The sequence below is a fragment of the Pseudopodoces humilis genome, chromosome 13, assembly GCF_049639895.1.
Source record: "Pseudopodoces humilis isolate 2021_Gansu_Grassland_sample_001 chromosome 13, ASM4963989v1, whole genome shotgun sequence".
NCBI lineage: Eukaryota > Metazoa > Chordata > Aves > Passeriformes > Paridae > Pseudopodoces > Pseudopodoces humilis.
In genome coordinates, this window is record NC_142212.1 from 16115210 (window position 1) to 16133312 (window position 18103).

The 18103-nt window shown below is 39.9% G+C and overlaps 1 protein-coding gene across 7 annotated transcripts in view; it reads right to left on the reverse strand.

The window, feature by feature from the left end:
* Nucleotides 1-5866: 5866 nt before the first annotated feature.
* Nucleotides 5867-18103, reverse strand: part of TAFA4 (TAFA chemokine like family member 4) — a 68543-nt gene continuing 56306 nt past the window's right edge. For 3 of the 7 annotated variants that reach the window (XM_014251501.2, XM_088061827.1, XM_088061828.1), the window contains 3 exons: nt 12439-12594; nt 9278-9361; nt 5867-6415 (listed from right to left, as the gene is read on the reverse strand). In XM_014251501.2, coding sequence (XP_014106976.1) covers nt 6360-6415; nt 9278-9361; nt 12439-12594 — 296 coding nt within the window. In that variant the 3' untranslated portion in view covers nt 5867-6359. Of the gene's footprint in view, nt 6416-9209; nt 9362-12438; nt 12595-18103 lie in introns of those variants that run through there. The other 4 variants (XM_088061823.1, XM_088061825.1, XM_088061824.1 and 1 more) reach the window with 2 other exon arrangements.

Sequence of the window (18103 nt, forward strand, 5' to 3'; positions counted from 1 at the left end):
GCAAGCCCCGAGCTCAGTGCTGACCACAGGCAGGCACTTGTGCTCTCTGCAGGAGCAGGACCTAATCCTCAGGCTGAGAAAGCCATGGGCTACTGCAGACTGAAGCAGTTTCCCCATTACTTTCCAGAGGCCCTGTGAAAGTTGTTGAAAGCAGCAGTACATTCCTCTGCTCTTCCTGCAATATTCCTCATGGACTTGCTAATGCCTCCTGCTGACTGCAGGCACATCTTCAAAAGGCAGATAGAGAACATCGTTGTGCATTCATCTGGACCCGTGTGAACTCATCAGCTCCAGGAGTTCCACAGGAATCCGAGTGACAGCAGAGTTTAGTCCCGTGAATAGCAGGGGTGTTTTACAAAGCACCGATTTTTATTTTGTGGGGAGTTAGAGTAATGCTTTTTACATTGATTTTACCACTGTAGTAGATTACTTTGTGAGCTACTTAATTTAAAGGGTAAGCAAACAGCTGACAATTTTGCTTGCAAATCACTTGTTCTAGTGAATTTTAAGCAATGGGCATTCTTGTAGAAAATCAGGGTAAAGAAAAAAATCATCATGATTCTGTAAACTGGAAAATCACCCAGTGCACAATCTTGGGTGGATCTGCACAGTACTGTACATCAGAAAAATAGAGTTTGTACCTAATTCTGTGTTGTCTTTTAGGCTGTTTCTCCCCTGCTGTAATGTTCAGCTCTTTCTCACGGTGGCTCAAGGATGGCATCGTAGATGTTCCTTTAAGGTGCATGAAAATTATTTTGCAATTTATTGTGGCTCTCTAAGGCCTCAGCCATATGAAGGCCACAGTCCTTGAAATGTCTTGAACAATGCTCTGTATCAATAACATGAAGTATCTTGAGGTAAAGTTATCTTACCCATGTCACATTGTCACTCTTCTGGCTCCCTGAGAGCATTTGTGGGGTTGGATGAACTTTGCCCCTCACAGATTTATTTCCTTCAGATTTTCCTTCTACTCAGAAGAGTAAGAAATTTCCTGACTGGAAGTCATTTCTGTGAAAAAATCTCTGATGATTTATATTTAGGTTGTTTTTTTTTTTAAATGGGGTGGGGTGGGGTGGGGAAAGTACATCCACCCACAACCTTGAACTGCAAAGAACACAAATCAGGATTCTATAGCCAAGAGCCATGAAGGGGATCCCCAAACCTTCACCTGGTGAGAACAATGAAGAGCAGAAGGGATACTGAATTACTACAATTAATACAATTTTATGCAGATTCCTGTACCAGCCCATGCAACCTCATGGCAGCATGGATTATCATTTAGTGAAGCACAACTCCAGTGAGCAAACAAAATGTGCTCATGTCTCTCTACTGGAGGACTTGAATGCCTAAATACCAAGCATGTAAGTGGGGTCAGTTCTGCAAAGTTTCATTTACAGAGATAAAAACCTTTTATACCCCAAAATTAAGAAGTCACTGCTAGTGCTGGATTATCAAGTGTCCCTAAATAACCGCTATGAGGCAGATATAATGCAGGTTATGGCTGAGAAAGACAACTGAGAGAGTTAAGAGAGCTTTAAGTCTTTAAAAGCAACCTTCACAGCAGCTTGAGGTACCTCACTTTACTTTATATCCACAAGAAAAAAATGGTCCCTGCATTTCAGATAAAGCTCAGTGTCTTGTCTGCTTAACCATTTGTGATCTGACCATGCTCTTAGATACCTTCCAAAATGGAAAACTTACATTGTCTAGAAGAGATTTATAAATCTCTGAACTTCAGTCCTAGAAGAGCATACAAAGACTGAAGGTGGAAGTGTTTTCTTCTCTGTATGGAATGGGGCAGGAGAGTAAAGACAGAGCTGATTTTCCACTTCAGTATCCCTCATGTCTGCACCTTTTACAAGTCATTACATCTCAAAGGACCAGAAATACATATTCACTTCCAGGACCCGTTTTGGGCTGGTAAAATGCAGCAGTGGCTTTTCACAGGCTTGAACCTCCACATTCAGAGCAGCCTGTAGTGATTTTTCTGGCAATATTTCACTGATTATCATTTTGCATAAATGATTGTAATAACAATATGCTACCAATAAAACATGCTATCAAAACTGCTCTTCTTTTGAGTGCAGTTCTCACAGTGATTTCTGTGTATTAATGGAAATGTCACACTCACACACAGAGCAGGGCAGAATAGTCCCTGAAGTGTTTTTACTCAATTTCTTCTGGTGGGTGAGTTTGTCCTCATAACCATAATAAATAAAGCTGTGGTAATTTATAAAATGCAAAAGGTCTCCTGAAGGTTGGTACACACTCTTATTCTAACCCCTATTTGTGAAATTTCATCCAAATCAGAAAAATCCAGTAACTGAGACATATTCACACAGTAGAGTTCTAGACTCCAAAGCACAAACTGTTAACTCTGCCCAGGCACTTTTTTGTTTGTTTGTCTTTTTCAATAACTTTAACAGCAAAAGGTATATAGGAAATTATTTGGAGATAGGCTGCTTGTTCATCAAGGCAAAGTCATCATTTGGAAAAAATGCTCCAAGTTTTATCATTGTTTAGTTAATCCTGCTCTTGCAAATGGGATTCTGGTTTCTCAACTAAACTCTAAGGTAACTGAAGTGAAAAACAGTACATGCTTCATATTTTCAGGTGTAAGATTCTCATTTCCAGGCAGTGAGAATCCCTGCAACCTTAACCTTCAAAAAACCACCCTCCTGAACGTAACCAATATATTCCAAATTCCAAGGTGAGCAGATCCATTCTGAGTTTGTCCAGAATTATTACCCCAATGCATTGCTGAGAGACACTGCTGCAAAAAGCAGTCCTTTAAATGACATTTCCACAGTTTAGAGGTACTAATTTATCCCAAATGTTTGTTACAGGATTGTCTCTATCTTGATAGATATAGAAGCATCTATTGTTATGACAGAAGTCTTAACTGTTCTCTTACCTCAGGGTCTTTTCAGTCTGCAAGCAAATTGTGAGTCTTCAAAGCCATTTTCTATTGTTGTAGGTTTGTTATAAACTAACCCTTGAGAAAATTTACAGCAAGTGTAAAAAATTTATCCACTCTCTTTAGATCCAGATTTGAACAAAAATCCTTGGAAGATAACAGACTTGGAGGTAAATGGAAAAAAAAAAGAAACCTATCATGAATTTAACAGAGTTGTAGGATGCAAGGGAAACCTTGAAGGGAGTTATGATAATTTAATTTTAGATAAATAAAATGCCATATATCTAGTTTAATCTATATATCCAAGCATTTATTTTGATACCATAGATATTTCCTTATCTCACTGGAGAAGACAAGGATGGTGCTGAGGAATGGCTGAGGAGTGAACAGTGGCACTTCTCACCAGTCAGTCCTGGCAGTGTTCAACACTCCCCAAAACCAGCAATGGCAGATGCCAAATAAAGCACATAATTCTGGCAATCTGTGTTCAAAAATATTCACCAAAACTGCAAGGAGGGCTACAAAGACAGGCAGAGGGAAGAAAAAAGGACATGAAGAAGCCACAGCTATTTTATGCCCACTGAAATGTCACCTGAATGAAAGGAAAGGAATCAAGGTCATCCTGATGAGGGACAAAAAAACACAGTTGAGAAATAAGATATAGGTATAATCAGGATATGAATCAGTTCAGCTTGGATATTAATATATCATCAGAGAAATGAGTGTCTGCAACATTCTTTGTTTGAAACTGTATGGAAAGACATTTCCACAGAGCAAGAGGATTATTCTCTGGGCCAGGAAAGAAGAGTGTCTGTGCAAACAAAACCCTGGGCGTGGTGACCCACAAGATTAACCCTACAAAAGCTGAACAGTGAGGACAGACCGAGGTGGCAAAGAGATGGTGAGGATTGCTGCTTACAAAAACTGCTCTTCTAGAACCAGCAGTTAAACTGTCCCAGGGAGAACACACCAAGGATCTGAGGCACTGATCTCTTACAGAGCAGCTGGCACAGACAATAATTCTGCTGCCTCTCAGCAGAAGGGCAGAGCTGGTGTCAGATGCCAGAAAACAGCTTTGGAAGCAGCAGAAGTCCTCCAGAAAAACAGACAGGCACACATCACAGCATTTGAGCAATGAGTCAGAAAAAGCTGTAAATCGACCCAAGATCCTCTGGAACAAAGCTTCTTTAGGAATATAAAATCTCTCATGGACTCGGCTTCTAGGAAGACAAGTCATTCACTTGGGCTGTATTTCATAATCCCGTGCTACCAAATTTACATTGTAGTTTTCCCCCTTCCTCAGTGACAACAAAAGCACCTTCCAGGGGGCTATTTCAGGGTTCCATCCTGCACCCCTTTGGGGTAGGACTGAATTAGAAAAGTTTTGGTTTTGTTCTCATTTCCACCACAAATCCAGTGTATGGCCACTGGAAAAGAAACTTATTTTCTTTGTCTTTAGCTTCAAAAATAGACAACTTTTCTCTGAAACTCTTTTTTTCCCACCTAGAACATCTCAGCAATGGTTTTAACTAAGCATCACCATAGAGCACTTGCCAAAATAAATGAATAAATTCCAGTTATGGGTCAACACTGTAAAAATAGCAAATGAAAACAACTTCCCTGATGGCACCGTGAATATATATGCAGAGAAACAATAGAAATAGTAAAGGTAATTTTAAAATTTAATCAGAAAATCAAAACAATGGAAAAATATTGGGAATGTAGAGCTCATTAGGGTAAGCAGAGTCTATTAACTGTTCAGCTGTCCAAGCACAGAGCAGAAAATCTCATTTGCTTATCACTGAGTACAATGACCACTATGATCCCAGCTATAACCAAAGACGTAATTGAAAGTGATCTAAACCAAGGAAATCAAAACCAAGAAACAAACACAGGGCCAGATCTTTCCACCACTGACTCTGGTGGAATTAACTGGCTGAATGCTCCCACTCACTCCAGCAAACCAGAAGTTAATAATTATGACCCTGAACAGCTTCCCACTGCTGAAGGGTTCTTTCCCACTCACTAGAAAGCTTATGCACAATGAATTACATTAGTACAAGACACTTTTTTTTTTTTTTTCCACCTTTCTGTCTATATAAAAATTGGATGTGCATTGTTACCCAAATATTTACATAAAGCATAACAATGACTTCTGTCTCTGGGTCACCAGCAGATCATCTGCACCACTGCACTTCAGTCTGCTGCAAGGTCAGGGGAAACAGACTGGCTACAGCTTCACCTCTACCCTCTATGCTATTTATGAGGACTGATGACAAAAAACTTGAACAGGCAAATAAGAAAAAAAGCATGAAATGCATCTACAATAATAGGGAACAATTATGTGTCTCAAAATGTAACCACTTGGAAATTCAGTCTGTCAAGGAACTGGACATTTAATTATTATAATCATTCTAAACAAGAACTAATTGAAACTGAAGATTCACTTTTATCTAGAATTTTGCTTATGAATTTTGTTACCTATTAGGATATAACCAAAGCTATGAAAATCCAAACAAATTATTCTCCTTCCAGTAAGCCTTCCTTATGCAGTACAAGCCTGCTCTCCTTTTTTTGAGGCATCTCAATGAATATTTCTAGCTAATGGCTAAATTCTTTTCCATATCTAGATTCAAAGAGGCAAGGAATATGTATACTTTGCTATTCCCCTAGAGAATGGATTTATTTTAGGACAAGAAAAACTATGCCTGCTTTCAAATTTTATCTCCTCCTCATGCTTTCCTGCCATCACTTATGAATGTAAAGGTTAAACTACCTCGAACTATCTAAGGAAATAAATCTAATTGCACAGCCATAACCAAAGTTTGCCCTACAATAATTGCTACTAATTCTATAAGTTCCATCTTCTCACCTTCATACCACCTTGATAGGTACTAAATTACAGTTGAAAATACACTAAGACATAATTTACTAACACAGTCCCATCAATTCACTGGGATCAGCTCTGTATTTTTATGTTGTACTGTATGCAAGAAACACCTCATACAAATCCATAGAATCATATAGGTTGAAAAGACCTTAGAGATCATCTGTACCAGTTCTAACATCAGCATTTTCTTTCTATGATCCCCTAAGTTACATTCATGGCCTAAACTCATTTAAAACAATTTTACATATCTTTGTGTCATTAAGAAAGTCTTATCCCTGGTGCACCACAAGAAGCTCAGGTGTGTTCTTCCACACTTTTCAGCCAGGTTTCAGATCCTTGGGAATCCAAGGTGCATTTCAGGTAGAACCAAATCTTGTTTTTCCTCGTGAAATTATCATGTGCCACGGAATAGCAAAATCCAGGTTCAGGAACTGCAGCCGCAGTTGGAAAGAGAAGTGTTGTCCTTTTTCCCAGCTCCTTTGCAAGTTCAAGGGATTAAGTCAATAACATCATGACAAAAAAGGGTCTCTGTACAAGAGCCAAGGAACAGTTCTACATGCCATAGTTCTGGGAGTGACCCTCAGGTTTAGCCTTTGCTACCGTGTTACCTATAAAAGAAGAGGAAGGAGTTACTCACACAGAATTGACCAAACAAAGGATGATAACAGGTGCATTGTTACTGCAAAAGAGCTGCACAAGGATAGACAACGAATGAACTTGCCCCAGCCACACTTTTATACCACACAGAAAAGGAGAATCTCTATAGAAATGTTAATTACACTGTCATTTGATAGCATGAGGGGGACTTGCAGATAAAGAAATGACAGTTCACCATTAAATTTGCCACCACCATCTCCTGGAAATCTCCTATTTTACTTTGCCTCATGTCATTCCCAACACCAATGCTTCCAGCACAAGTGTAGGATTTACATCCCAAGGGGCCATTCATGCAAACTGCTGCCCATTCCCACTGGTCCATCCTATGGGAGGCAATCAGGAACCAGGCAGCACATGGGGGAATAAATTGTTCCTGCAGCAGAAATCTCCTCCCGACAGCAGAACTCCCACAGGAGCCTGGAGGGGCTGCAGGGATGTGTTCAAGCCTTAATGCACACACAGGGCACAAACCCAGCAGCTCTGGCTGCACAGTGAGGAGGCTCCTGTTGGATTTCTTGTCCTGGAAATGGATGAGAACAGGCAGCTGGAAGGAGGAAAGCTTTGTCAGCTCTGCTCTGCAGTGTCTACATGTGTCACAAAACTAAACAGACACTCAGCATAGAGAAGTTTTTATTTCCTTCCCTGAGGGAACTGATGGAAGATGCAAATTCCTCAGCTTTGCACATTTTACTGTCCCACTCAGACACTAACTATCCATCTAAGTACTGAGTAGTGTCAGCAGTCTCCTGTGTTTCAAATATTTTAGTTACACTATTTTTACTTTTTTTTTATGGAATGAAAAGATAGAGGACTTAAAGTTGATTAAATGGCATTTCCTCTTTCAGTGTATAATTAACCTGTGGAAGCCACTGTCCCACATAGCACTGATCCCAGGGTCTTAAAAAGCTTTGAAAATTGATTACAAATTTAAATGGTAATGAGATCATATCTGCTGCATAACACAGAAAAAAATTAGCATTGAATGGATCTCAACTGTTGTGTTTTAGACATAAGGCAACTATTAAATTGGAAAAAAATCATGGATGTGTACATTCTGTAAAATTGTCCCAAAGGGTTTTGCTGCTTCTGATTTGAGCATCCCCTTGCTGAGGCTCACAGGTGGCTGAACAGTTTGGGCTATGGGTCTGACAGTTCAAACAGTTCTCTTTGTGCAAAATTTTAATAATATACCTAAGAAATATTTTATTTATTGATCTGAGTCAAGCCTTTGGTTCATTTTCAAAATAAAAATATTAGTTACTCCACACTTCCCTTTTCCCTGTCCATTCTAGTTTCCTTACAGCTGTCCAAAGGAAGGAAGAGGCAGCTGTATGAATGAGGATTTGACACCCCAGGCCTTCAGTTATCAGTGCCAACATAAAAGTTTTTATTCTGTTCCCACCCCTAGAAGGCATCAAGGATAATTAACCCTCACTCAAGGGATAATTAACCTGACCAATAAGGTCCTTTTGATATAAATTGTCAGCTCTCTTCTGGTATGTTCAGAGATGAAGTTATCTTGTACAATATCTAGAACTACTAATTCACCAGACTCACCCTTCAGTGTGATGCTACCATGCTACTCATTGTCTATAAATGAGTATTTAAAAAACAGCACTGGGAAAAAGCTGAAAGGCTGAGGGTAATCTTTATCTTATAATAACTGAGTCCCAGTTATCCACACTGATTGCAGAGTTTGCAGGCCTGACTCCAGGTGTAGTGCCCACCAGAAGAGAACAGCAGGACCCAGGCAGGCTGTAGACTACATCTTTGGTAATTGATAAATAACATTGGCCACAGAATCATAGAAAGGTTTGGGTTGAAAAGGCTCTTGAAGGTCTTCTAGTTCCAGCCCCTCTGCCACATGCAGGGGTGCCACTGTGCAATGTCTGTAGACCACCAGTATCACACCACAGCTGCCCAAAACATCCAATTTCCTCTCACCCATCCAGAAATTAGTGCAGTTTTCATTCCTCAGAACAGCCTTTACTAAACAACATTTGGTGACAGTATTGCTTATTAACTCAGACTGTAACCTAATGAACAACATTCTTTCCCAGCTAGAAGAGGCTGTAAAGGGAAAAGCTGAGCATATGTCTCTCCTTGCTATTGCCTGCTAAAGACTCCTGCTTTATGATGTATTTAGACATGCAGTTTGCTGAACTTCAATGCACTGAACTCATTTTAAATTGCCAAGCAGACAGAGGACATGATATTTTCTGTCCATTAATTAATAAATAAGATGATGTAGCAAAGGTTTGGTTTAAAAGAAAAAAAATCAGGCCAGCTACAGGGTGGTCTGTAATTAGAAATATTCTGAACCAACCTGATTTCCAGTGGTGCCCAGTGTGGCACAGTGGTGTCAGTGCAGGTTCCCAACAACTCCCAAGCCAGGCTGGTACTTTCAAAAGGTAAAAGGCTGTCCAGCACAGGAATCTAACTCTATGTGACATTAAAGGTAAAGATCTTGGATCCCTGTACTCAGTCTGCAGATTGAAGGATTGGTTCTGGAACATGATTATCCCTCCAGCACTGAGCACAATGAAATAGTTTCTTTGGCTCACTGAAGACTGAATCAGGACCATTTTCAGTTTGACTGCAGGAGTGAAGGGGCAGTTCTGACCTAATATTTCCTCTCTGAGAACAACTACATTAATCACAGCTTTCCAAAACTTTGAGAAGGCCAAGACTGGTGCTCAAACCCACAGACACAATGCAATAAGAGCAATCAGCAGACTGGCACCTTTAAATAGAGGTGATCTCTGTACTTGCCTTTGTGGTTTTGACTTTATTTCCACTGCTGCAAGACCAACCTGAATAGTCTGGTAGTACTTTACAGTCCTCTCCATCCAAACAGGGGTTCATGTGACACCACCACTTCTGCAGGACAATGGAAGCTAGAAAAAAAGAAGCAGGAAAGAAAAACAATACCTTTTTTATCACTGTTGCTTTTTTGCAGGGGGGTTGTTTGTGCCATGTTCAACTGGTTGATTTCAAAAGGTAGAAACAACAATTATTGATTTAACATGAATTACATGGAGAGTGTTAGAGGCTAAAAAAGTGGCTGAACACTTCACCAGTCCTCAGAAGGATAAATGCCATATTGAAATTGTGAAGAGGCAGGCACCACCAGAGACTGACTCTGAGCTGACCTCTGGAAGTGTCTTTCCATCTCCACTGACTACAAAAACGACTTGTCTCCTTCATTTGCATGCTTCAGTCAAGTACCAGCTGTAAGGGGGAGTGAAGCTGAGGCTTCTTGTTTAACCCATACACACATATGAGAGACTGGACAGAGAAATGCCAGTTTCTTCCTTCACTGGGTGAGAGAACAGAATTGCACAGAGATGCAAACCCATGAGGTGTGTCCGTAAATACTGCATGTAAGAATAGGAAACCCCTGGAAAACATTAGAATATCAATAAAAAATCAACTTGCAGTCACACTGCCACTTTTTCAATATGTTTTGGGAGGCTATAGTTGTACACTTTAACTAGGCAAATGTATTAATTTTCTACTCTTAAGCCAATTTCTATTAAGAACATGGCTATTACTTTTAGAAATGTTGTCATGACTTTATAAACCTGTTGTTAACAACAGCACAAACCCCTGCATGCATTTTTCAGATTTGAACTGTTCGTGGCACTCATCAAATCACATAAAATTATTATCAAATATATCACTACACAATCCTACATAATCTCTATTGGATTTCAAAATAAAACATGGCTCAAAATGTTGATTCAGCTAGTCTGCATTATGCTACTATGTGCACAAACTATTGAATCGCATGCCTTAAAAGATAACACATTCAGAAGAGATGAGCAAAAATAATGGACTCTACTTCTTGTAAAGCACTTTTTTTCCTTTTAATTTCAAGATATATTTGTTCTTCAGCAACCTTTAAATTAGGGTGTCAAGCAGGCAAGCTGACATCAGGATATTGCCGAAATGTTCATTCAATCACTGTTGTTTTGCGCTCTTACTGAAGAGCATTATGAAAAAATACACTTCTGGAACACTGCTTTGGCTTTTGTAAACTAATCTTTCAGTCTTGTTATATTACAAAATAAATGTATGAACTTCCACCAGTCATTTGGGTCTCAGATCATTTGCTTTGATACTGACTGATTGTGGACATCAGGTTGTGGACAAGAAATGGGTGAAACCTGACTGTGCTGCCTGAGAGGTGAGAGATCATTCCTGACAAGGTCAGAAATGATGGAATGAAAAACACCCAGGGGAGATGGCAACACCCAGCAGGCACAGAGACAGACAAAACAAGGGAGTGTGGGATGGAAGGAGGCACCTTGATCCTTCCTGGAGGAGTGGGATGAGGAATGGCAAGCCACAGGTCTGCTGGGCAGATTCGAGGTGGGAATACCAGGTACCAGTGACCACCAGCAGAGAGAATTGCTGCCCTGATGCAAATGAGCATCACTACTGGATAAGGCCTGAAGTTCAATGAAAATAAAAAACAGCTACCAGCCAATTGCATTATAAAATCTTTTTTTTTTTATTTTTGGTTGTACAAGTAATTCAATGTTTTGGGTGTATCCCTCCCCTTAAACTCAGAGCAAATTAAACAGTCCTGATTCAGGACAAGGGTGCTGGAAAAAAACCCTAAATGTCTGTATCAGTCTGTAATTTGCAAATTCAAGACCTGAACAGTTTCTTGCTTTCACAGTGTAGGAGTCTACTGAAAAGTGTGTATAGAGTGGGAGAAAATACAGCTAATCCTGAGGCTAAGAAAAGAGAGTTACAGTTTCTGTAAAGCAGCAGCTCACTGTAGCCACAAATGCTTGCAAAAATGAGCAAAGCCTGATAAAGCATTACCCTAAGGAGTGAGGGGGAATCAAAGGCTTCCACTTTAAAAGTCCAAATCTTACCTTCACAATATTTTGTTGCACTTAATTGTAACTATACTTGAAGAAAACAACAGCTATTAAATTATTTCAGCAACTGTTGACTGAATCAAGCTTCTGCAGTATTTATGTATTTCTGCCATAGAATGACAGTGTCACCTTTGCAGTCTTTAAGTGAGTTTAAAATAACGCCTGACTTCTATTATCTGTTATATGTAAAAGTATTTCTGCTATTTGATGTGTCACCAAAAAATGCAGAAGATAGTTCTGATGTAACAAGAAAACTGCCTAAGAAAATACACAGTTAAACTTAACTGTATTGCTGAATTACGAAGCATAAAAACACAAGGCATGTAAAAAACTTTTTAAAAAATCTACTTCTTAAACATCTATTTTGACAGCTTCATAATAGGTAAAAAACCCCTCAAAAAACAGATTCACATATATTTAGAGTTTTATGTCTGACGATAAATATTTCTGAGTATTAGATTAGTGTTGGACTTTGAAGATTTCTGTTTTATGTTTAAGTAAACCAGTTGCAATTTTATGTGCAAAAGAATGAAAAGAGGATCTTGCTTATGGATTAATGAAAATGAGATTAAAAAAAAGTCTTGGAGTAGATTTACTAACTTAACAAGAGCAGCAACCTCTACAAAAAATAGGCACATTAAATAGTGAAATATTGATTTAGAGAAAAACTCTCCATACCAGATGTCCCAGCAGCACCTGCATGCCCAGGCTTAGGCTTTCATTTATTATTCAGTGAATTTCTAGCCAAGCTACTAATTCTTAAGACATCTGGAAGAGTTAATATCATAATCTTGAATTTCTTGGCTTATGGCGTTTTCAAACTAGTGTTAGAGGAGAATTCTTGTGAGAAAAAATTAAGAAGTTTTATTGGCACAGACACAAAATGGACCAGTACATATATTAAGAGGATTAATTACACCAAGATTTATGCACAGGCTCATTATCATCAACGCACAGAGATGCTCCCAAAATTAACAAAAGGAAGGATTACGCTTTTTGAGGCGGTGGGAGGTCAGACACCAAGGGGACTGAACTTCCCAAACAGTTTTAACGAGGCAGGAGTGAGCAGAGCCTCTCACCTTCCACGCAGGAGGGCTGAGCCCGTGTGGTGCCGGCCACCTGTCCCGGGAAGCAGGAGCACTTCACCGTCTGGGATCGCTCCTCGATCCGGTTCTTGTTGCAGCACCGGTGCACGGCCACCACTTCACACGTCCCCTGCTTCACTTGGTGCTGGCCTAATCATCCCACAGGTAAGGAGTGGAGAGAAAAAACACATCAGTGCCTTAAGAAGGAGCCAGGTTGTGCAGTCCTACAAGATACTGAATCTCCCCAGCGCCAGCTTAAATCCCAGGAATGCAAAGAAGCGAAGCGTCTTGTAGGATCTGGCTCGTTCCCTGAGTTTATATACCATTCTTTCTTATAAAATTAGTTTTTGTAAGTCAAATTTTCAGTCTATGTTCCCTCAACCTTACAAAGCCATAGGGAAAAGAGCAGGTTGGAGTATTCAGTAGGATGATGAAGGCAAAAAGACAGAGCACACCCATCTTCCTTTGCCTTCCTGACATCCATTAGGTTTTATATTTCATTCTTTCCCTTCATAAATGGACACAATGGATAGGATAATATTTAATATAAGGGACACTTCTTTAATAGGAAGGAAACTTTTTAACACATCAACATGTAAGCACTGCTTGCTGTGCTTGTCATCACAGACAGGCTGAGAACAAAGTAGGCTGAAAAGCTGTCATGGATACTCAAGTTTTGGCCAAAAGGAAAAAAAAGCACACCCAAACTGTATGGATTTCTTCAGCTCCCTCCCAGACCATTCTGAGCAAACCTCTGATAAATATTGTGTCCTCTTGCTTTTCTGATGATTCACTGTCCTCTATTCCTCCAAGTTTATTTTTCCCCTTCTCTTCCTTGCTCTTGTCTTCACGTCTCACCCCGCTGCTCCTTGCAGCTGATCATTTTCCTCCACTGCCAAACCTCCTCTCCATCCTGCCTAAACCCCCTCTCAGAAACTCCACAAGCCCCTCAGCTCCTTGCATAAGTCATTTCCATGTCCTCACTTTCCTGAACAGCCTTCAAGTGCTTCATCTGGCATCTGTCTTGTCTTATTTAGAGTAGAGCCTTGGATGGCTCTTATCTGTGTTTGTAAAGCACCTTGTAAATTAACAGCACTACAGAGAAGGGTGGGTTATTTCATAAGAGAGCGAGACAGAGAGACAACACTGAGAATAATAAAAATAGTCACCATCAAAGCAGCACAAAGTATGGGAAGGGAGGCAGCGCAGATATTGGTGTAGGTGTGGCTGATATCAAAGGCACAGAGAATAAAGAGATGCAGGGGGAAGGGAGAGAACTCTCCATGAACAGACAGTCCTCCAAGTGACAAACCTGAGAATTTTCCTGCTTCCTTCTCACTTTGTGTTTGCCCTGTTTGGAGGTTTTTGTTTGGATGATGTGGGTTTTTTGGTTTTTTTACAGTTTTTGCTCCTAACTAACATTGGGCACACCTTTATAAATGAAATTTTACTGAGGGATTAAGATCACTGTCATTTTTGTGCAGAAAGTGTTATGACTTGATTAGGTGTGAAATATTAACTTTCAAAAAGAGTTAGCAATGCAATTTAGGCTTCTATGGGGGTTCTTAAAAAAAAACAGTATTAAATACATATATATATAACTTTTTTAAAAGTTGGCTTGGCACTGTTCCTTGCTGTGTATGTTTTGGTTTCACAAGTATTTCAAGCACAGCTGAAATACTTGTGAAAACACTTGGCTGCCTGAATTTTTTTGCCAAATTTGTATTCATAACAACCTCAATGGACAAGAAACTATGCATATTCAATCTTGGAGTGGAAATGTAGTGTTCTACTTGAGCACTCAACTTTTAAAAAAATTATATATACAGAGAGATTTGGGTTTTTTTTTTTATTTTTTCCCCCAAGGACAAAGCTATACTACTTTTAAGCAAAATGTGCTACAGAAGAAAAAATGCATAAGGTATTTTACAGCAAGTTGGCAAAATGCTGAAGATAACATAAAAGTACCTTACAGAGCCACTGTAATAAGTTTGTTGGCAGACTCTGACTTTTCACCCACATACCTAATACCCATATAATAAAAACATGGAAAAAAATTAAAACAGCTACTAGTCAGGGGGAAAGCAGATTCTCTGTAAGTCAATATAGAAAACAAACACACAAAAGAGAAAGTAAATTTGCCACTTCACCCCAAAATATTGCTCCTAACAATACCTGACATGACAATGCTTGGAGAAAAGGTGGCACAAGTTCTGACAGAAAAGATTTTGTAAAACGGGATTGTTACTTAAGAGAGGTTGTTAATTTATTTATTAAATGAATTTAATATTTATTTCATGATCTGTTTATTAGTACTACAGCCTGAATCAAAACTCTTTGGAGTAAACAGGAGAAAATTTCCATTGGCTTCCTGCAGTACCCACTGTGGTGGTCCTGCAGTCACTGGAATCATCAGCCAACCTTCAGGAGAGCAAGGTCAGAGTCTGGTTTGTCTCTTGTGAATGAGATTGTATAAGGGAAGCAATAAAAAGCAAAAATTTTGAGCTGCTCAGGCCACATATTTGTGTTTGCCATTTATCTCATCTGAAAGACCAAGTGGCCGGGTCTTGTCCTCAATGAAAGTCACCATTCACCAGACATCAGATGCTGAGATAAGAGAAGAAACCCTTTTTCCAGAAGGTACATCATAAAGATGGACAAGATCCAGCTCCAAGGATCAATATGTAGCTGCAAATGTCTATTTTCCAGCTCAAATCCTGCTGTCTTTAGGTGAACAGTCCTGTTAAACCAATACCAAAGGAAATCAAACACACTGACCCTGAGCTTACAGCCCCAAAAACCTGGGGCTCTCTTTCAATTTTCTTGTTTGATTTTCAAAGCAGTGATAGTGCTGCCCTGGAGTGCCAGGAGTCAACAGACACACTGCTGTTTGCAGAAGGTGAGATTAAGTTACCTCATGGAAGCAGCCCTTGGTTTAGGAGGTGTTTTATTGCCACTCTCCTGTTTGCAGCTCCACAAGCAGGGAAGGGAAGGTGTCTCCTCTTCCTCTCCTGGCAGGAATGGGACACCCAGGTTTGAAAACACCACTGCCACACAAGGGAAGGCAGAACTCCCCTCCCTCATCCCTAATGCACAGCTCTTATGGAGTACAACAGTGGAGGCACTAAAAAAGCCACAGCCATCTGCATGCATCATTTGCATTAATTGGATTGCCCTTGTAATAGTCTTTCCCCTCCTACACGCTCACATCGATATTTCCTCCTGCTTGTTCACACACATCCTGACACTTTTTATGCTGTTGAGCACCATATGAATTTCTCCTTAATATTCAGACACATCTGTGAGCAGGTGCTGAACAAATGCTGAGGGTTAACGTGGTGCCTTTCGGTCCTGTTTTTGCCAGTGTTCAGAAATCTGGAGGATAAACACTCATTTGAAGAGTGGCTTTCACATTTAAGAAAACTCACAGAAAATCTTAACCAAGCCTAACTCAGTCTATTCCTACCTAGACCTGTTGTATCTGCATCTTAAACCTGTTGTATCTGTATCTTAAACCCATTGTATCTGCATTCAGGTGCCCAACAGCAGCGAAAAGAAAGAATATAAAAATTCTCTCCTGCATGTTTTAACATTCATCTTGCACTATATAAACTTTCATCTCAGGTTTAAAGTACGCTTAACGTGCAGCTGAGATTATACCGACAGAAACACTCAAGAAACACCTTAAAATATTTTATAATTAATGGATTCTCTGGAAACCAAGTCATTAGAGGAGCAGGGACTGAAGAGTTTCTAAAATGTGAAGATCACAGTAAGTGAATTCTGTGCTGGACACATCAGGAAAGCCATTTCAGGGAGAAATGATGTGGGGAGAAAAGCCCATAAATTCATAGCTCATCACCTATAAACCTACTCAGATATGCAGCTCCAGGGCTGTCAGTATTGGGCGTTGAAATTCAGTTACATCTTCCCTTTTAAATAAGAAAACTCTCTGGAGGGAGGAACCTTTTATCAGGAACAAAACCACAGAAAGGTCTCTGTCACAGAGCACCTTCCTCATATTAAATGGAGAGCATGGGCCAGCCAGGCACGGTGGAGGACAGGGGATGAGTGTTAAAAAACATGTGGCTCTGTGTTTCCTCTTATCAGGAAGGAGTTTTGCACTTGTGTTGCTATCCATACCCTAATTTCTTTGCAGCTCTGCTTCCCCAGAAACATCAGTGCTGTTCTGGTTGACTGAGGACTCTTTCTGTGTCTCCCAGTACAGGGCACTCAGTGGGACAGGGCTCCCCAATGGAAGTGACCTCCAGGATACTCTCCCTGCTCTGAATGTTGCTGCCTTCCATAATGAGATAATATGTACTAATATATACAGATAACAGCCCTCGGGTGCCCAGGACTACAATTCTTCTTAATGACCTCAAGAAGTGGCCACATGAAGGTTCTGTGACCATTTATTTGTTTTCTGTAGGATTTTCACCCCAGAAGGTGCTGTAAGACAGCCCCCTGGGATTTGAGAACACAGACATCTCTGGAGAACAAGAAAACACAAACCAGGAAGTTATTAGGCTTGGACATTATAAATCAGCACAATTGTGAGTAGAGCTGACTCAATAATCACTACTGAACTGTTTATTCTCAGTGGTATTCTTAATATTCTCTGTATTATTCTTAATACTTTTTTCAACAAACATATTTGACAAGACCTTATTTTCACTTTCTTCATAGATGTCAGAGGGCAGATACTCAATTAATACTTCCAAAACTCTTTGAAATGCTCAAAAGAAAAGAGGGAAATACAATTATTGTTAATAAAATATCAGACGTGGTAGTGATGCACTTCAAAACCACAAGGAACGTATCAAAGAAAGAAGGAGGCTTTCAGAAGGCTGCTAACCAATTCTGTCCACATCCATTTCATCTCTGTGACTAAATCTGATCACTCCCAGGGAGTGCTGTCTCAATGCAATGTACATGCAGGCAGCACGCCTCTACCAGAAATCCTGAACAACCTCCTCTTCTTTCTAATTTCTTGGCTAAGAAACATAAGGAAAAGACAAGTTTAAAGGGAGTTTTTATCTCTGTTTCATAATCTGAAGAGGGCTACTATGCTGTGGAGAGCAGTAAATCTGGAGTAGGATGAGCCCAGCTCAGCGCATTCCTCAGAAAGCCTCAAAACCAGCAAGCTTGGTCTGCACAAAATCAACTGCATCATTTATTTAAAGGGTAAGAGGATGGATGTCAATAGGAGGATGAACAGCTATGGAACTAAATATTGAAGACAACATTAAGAGAAACAAATGGGTTCAGAAGTCAGCACTGATGCTGTTTGGAAGAGAAGAAAGCTTGGTGCCAGTTCATCATCTGCCTTCATCTCGTGCTGGCTTTTGCTTACAAACACATGAGCATAGGAAGCACACACCAGAAGGCAAATATTGTTAGAAAAACACAAATATTAGAGGAAATAACACTTGCTATTTTTCATATTCTTTGCCAAATATGTTTACAAGAACTGATCTGGCTCACACAGCAGGGTTTTTGGTGGGGGGTAAAAGGGGAAACGGGTATTTCTAAAGATGACAACTCTTCTCAAGGAAAGAAGCTAAAAGTCACTTGGAAAGTGAAATCTGCGCACCATGTTAGAGACTGAGAATATCAGCAGAGCTTATTCTCTACTACCATTCCATCAGCCACTGGA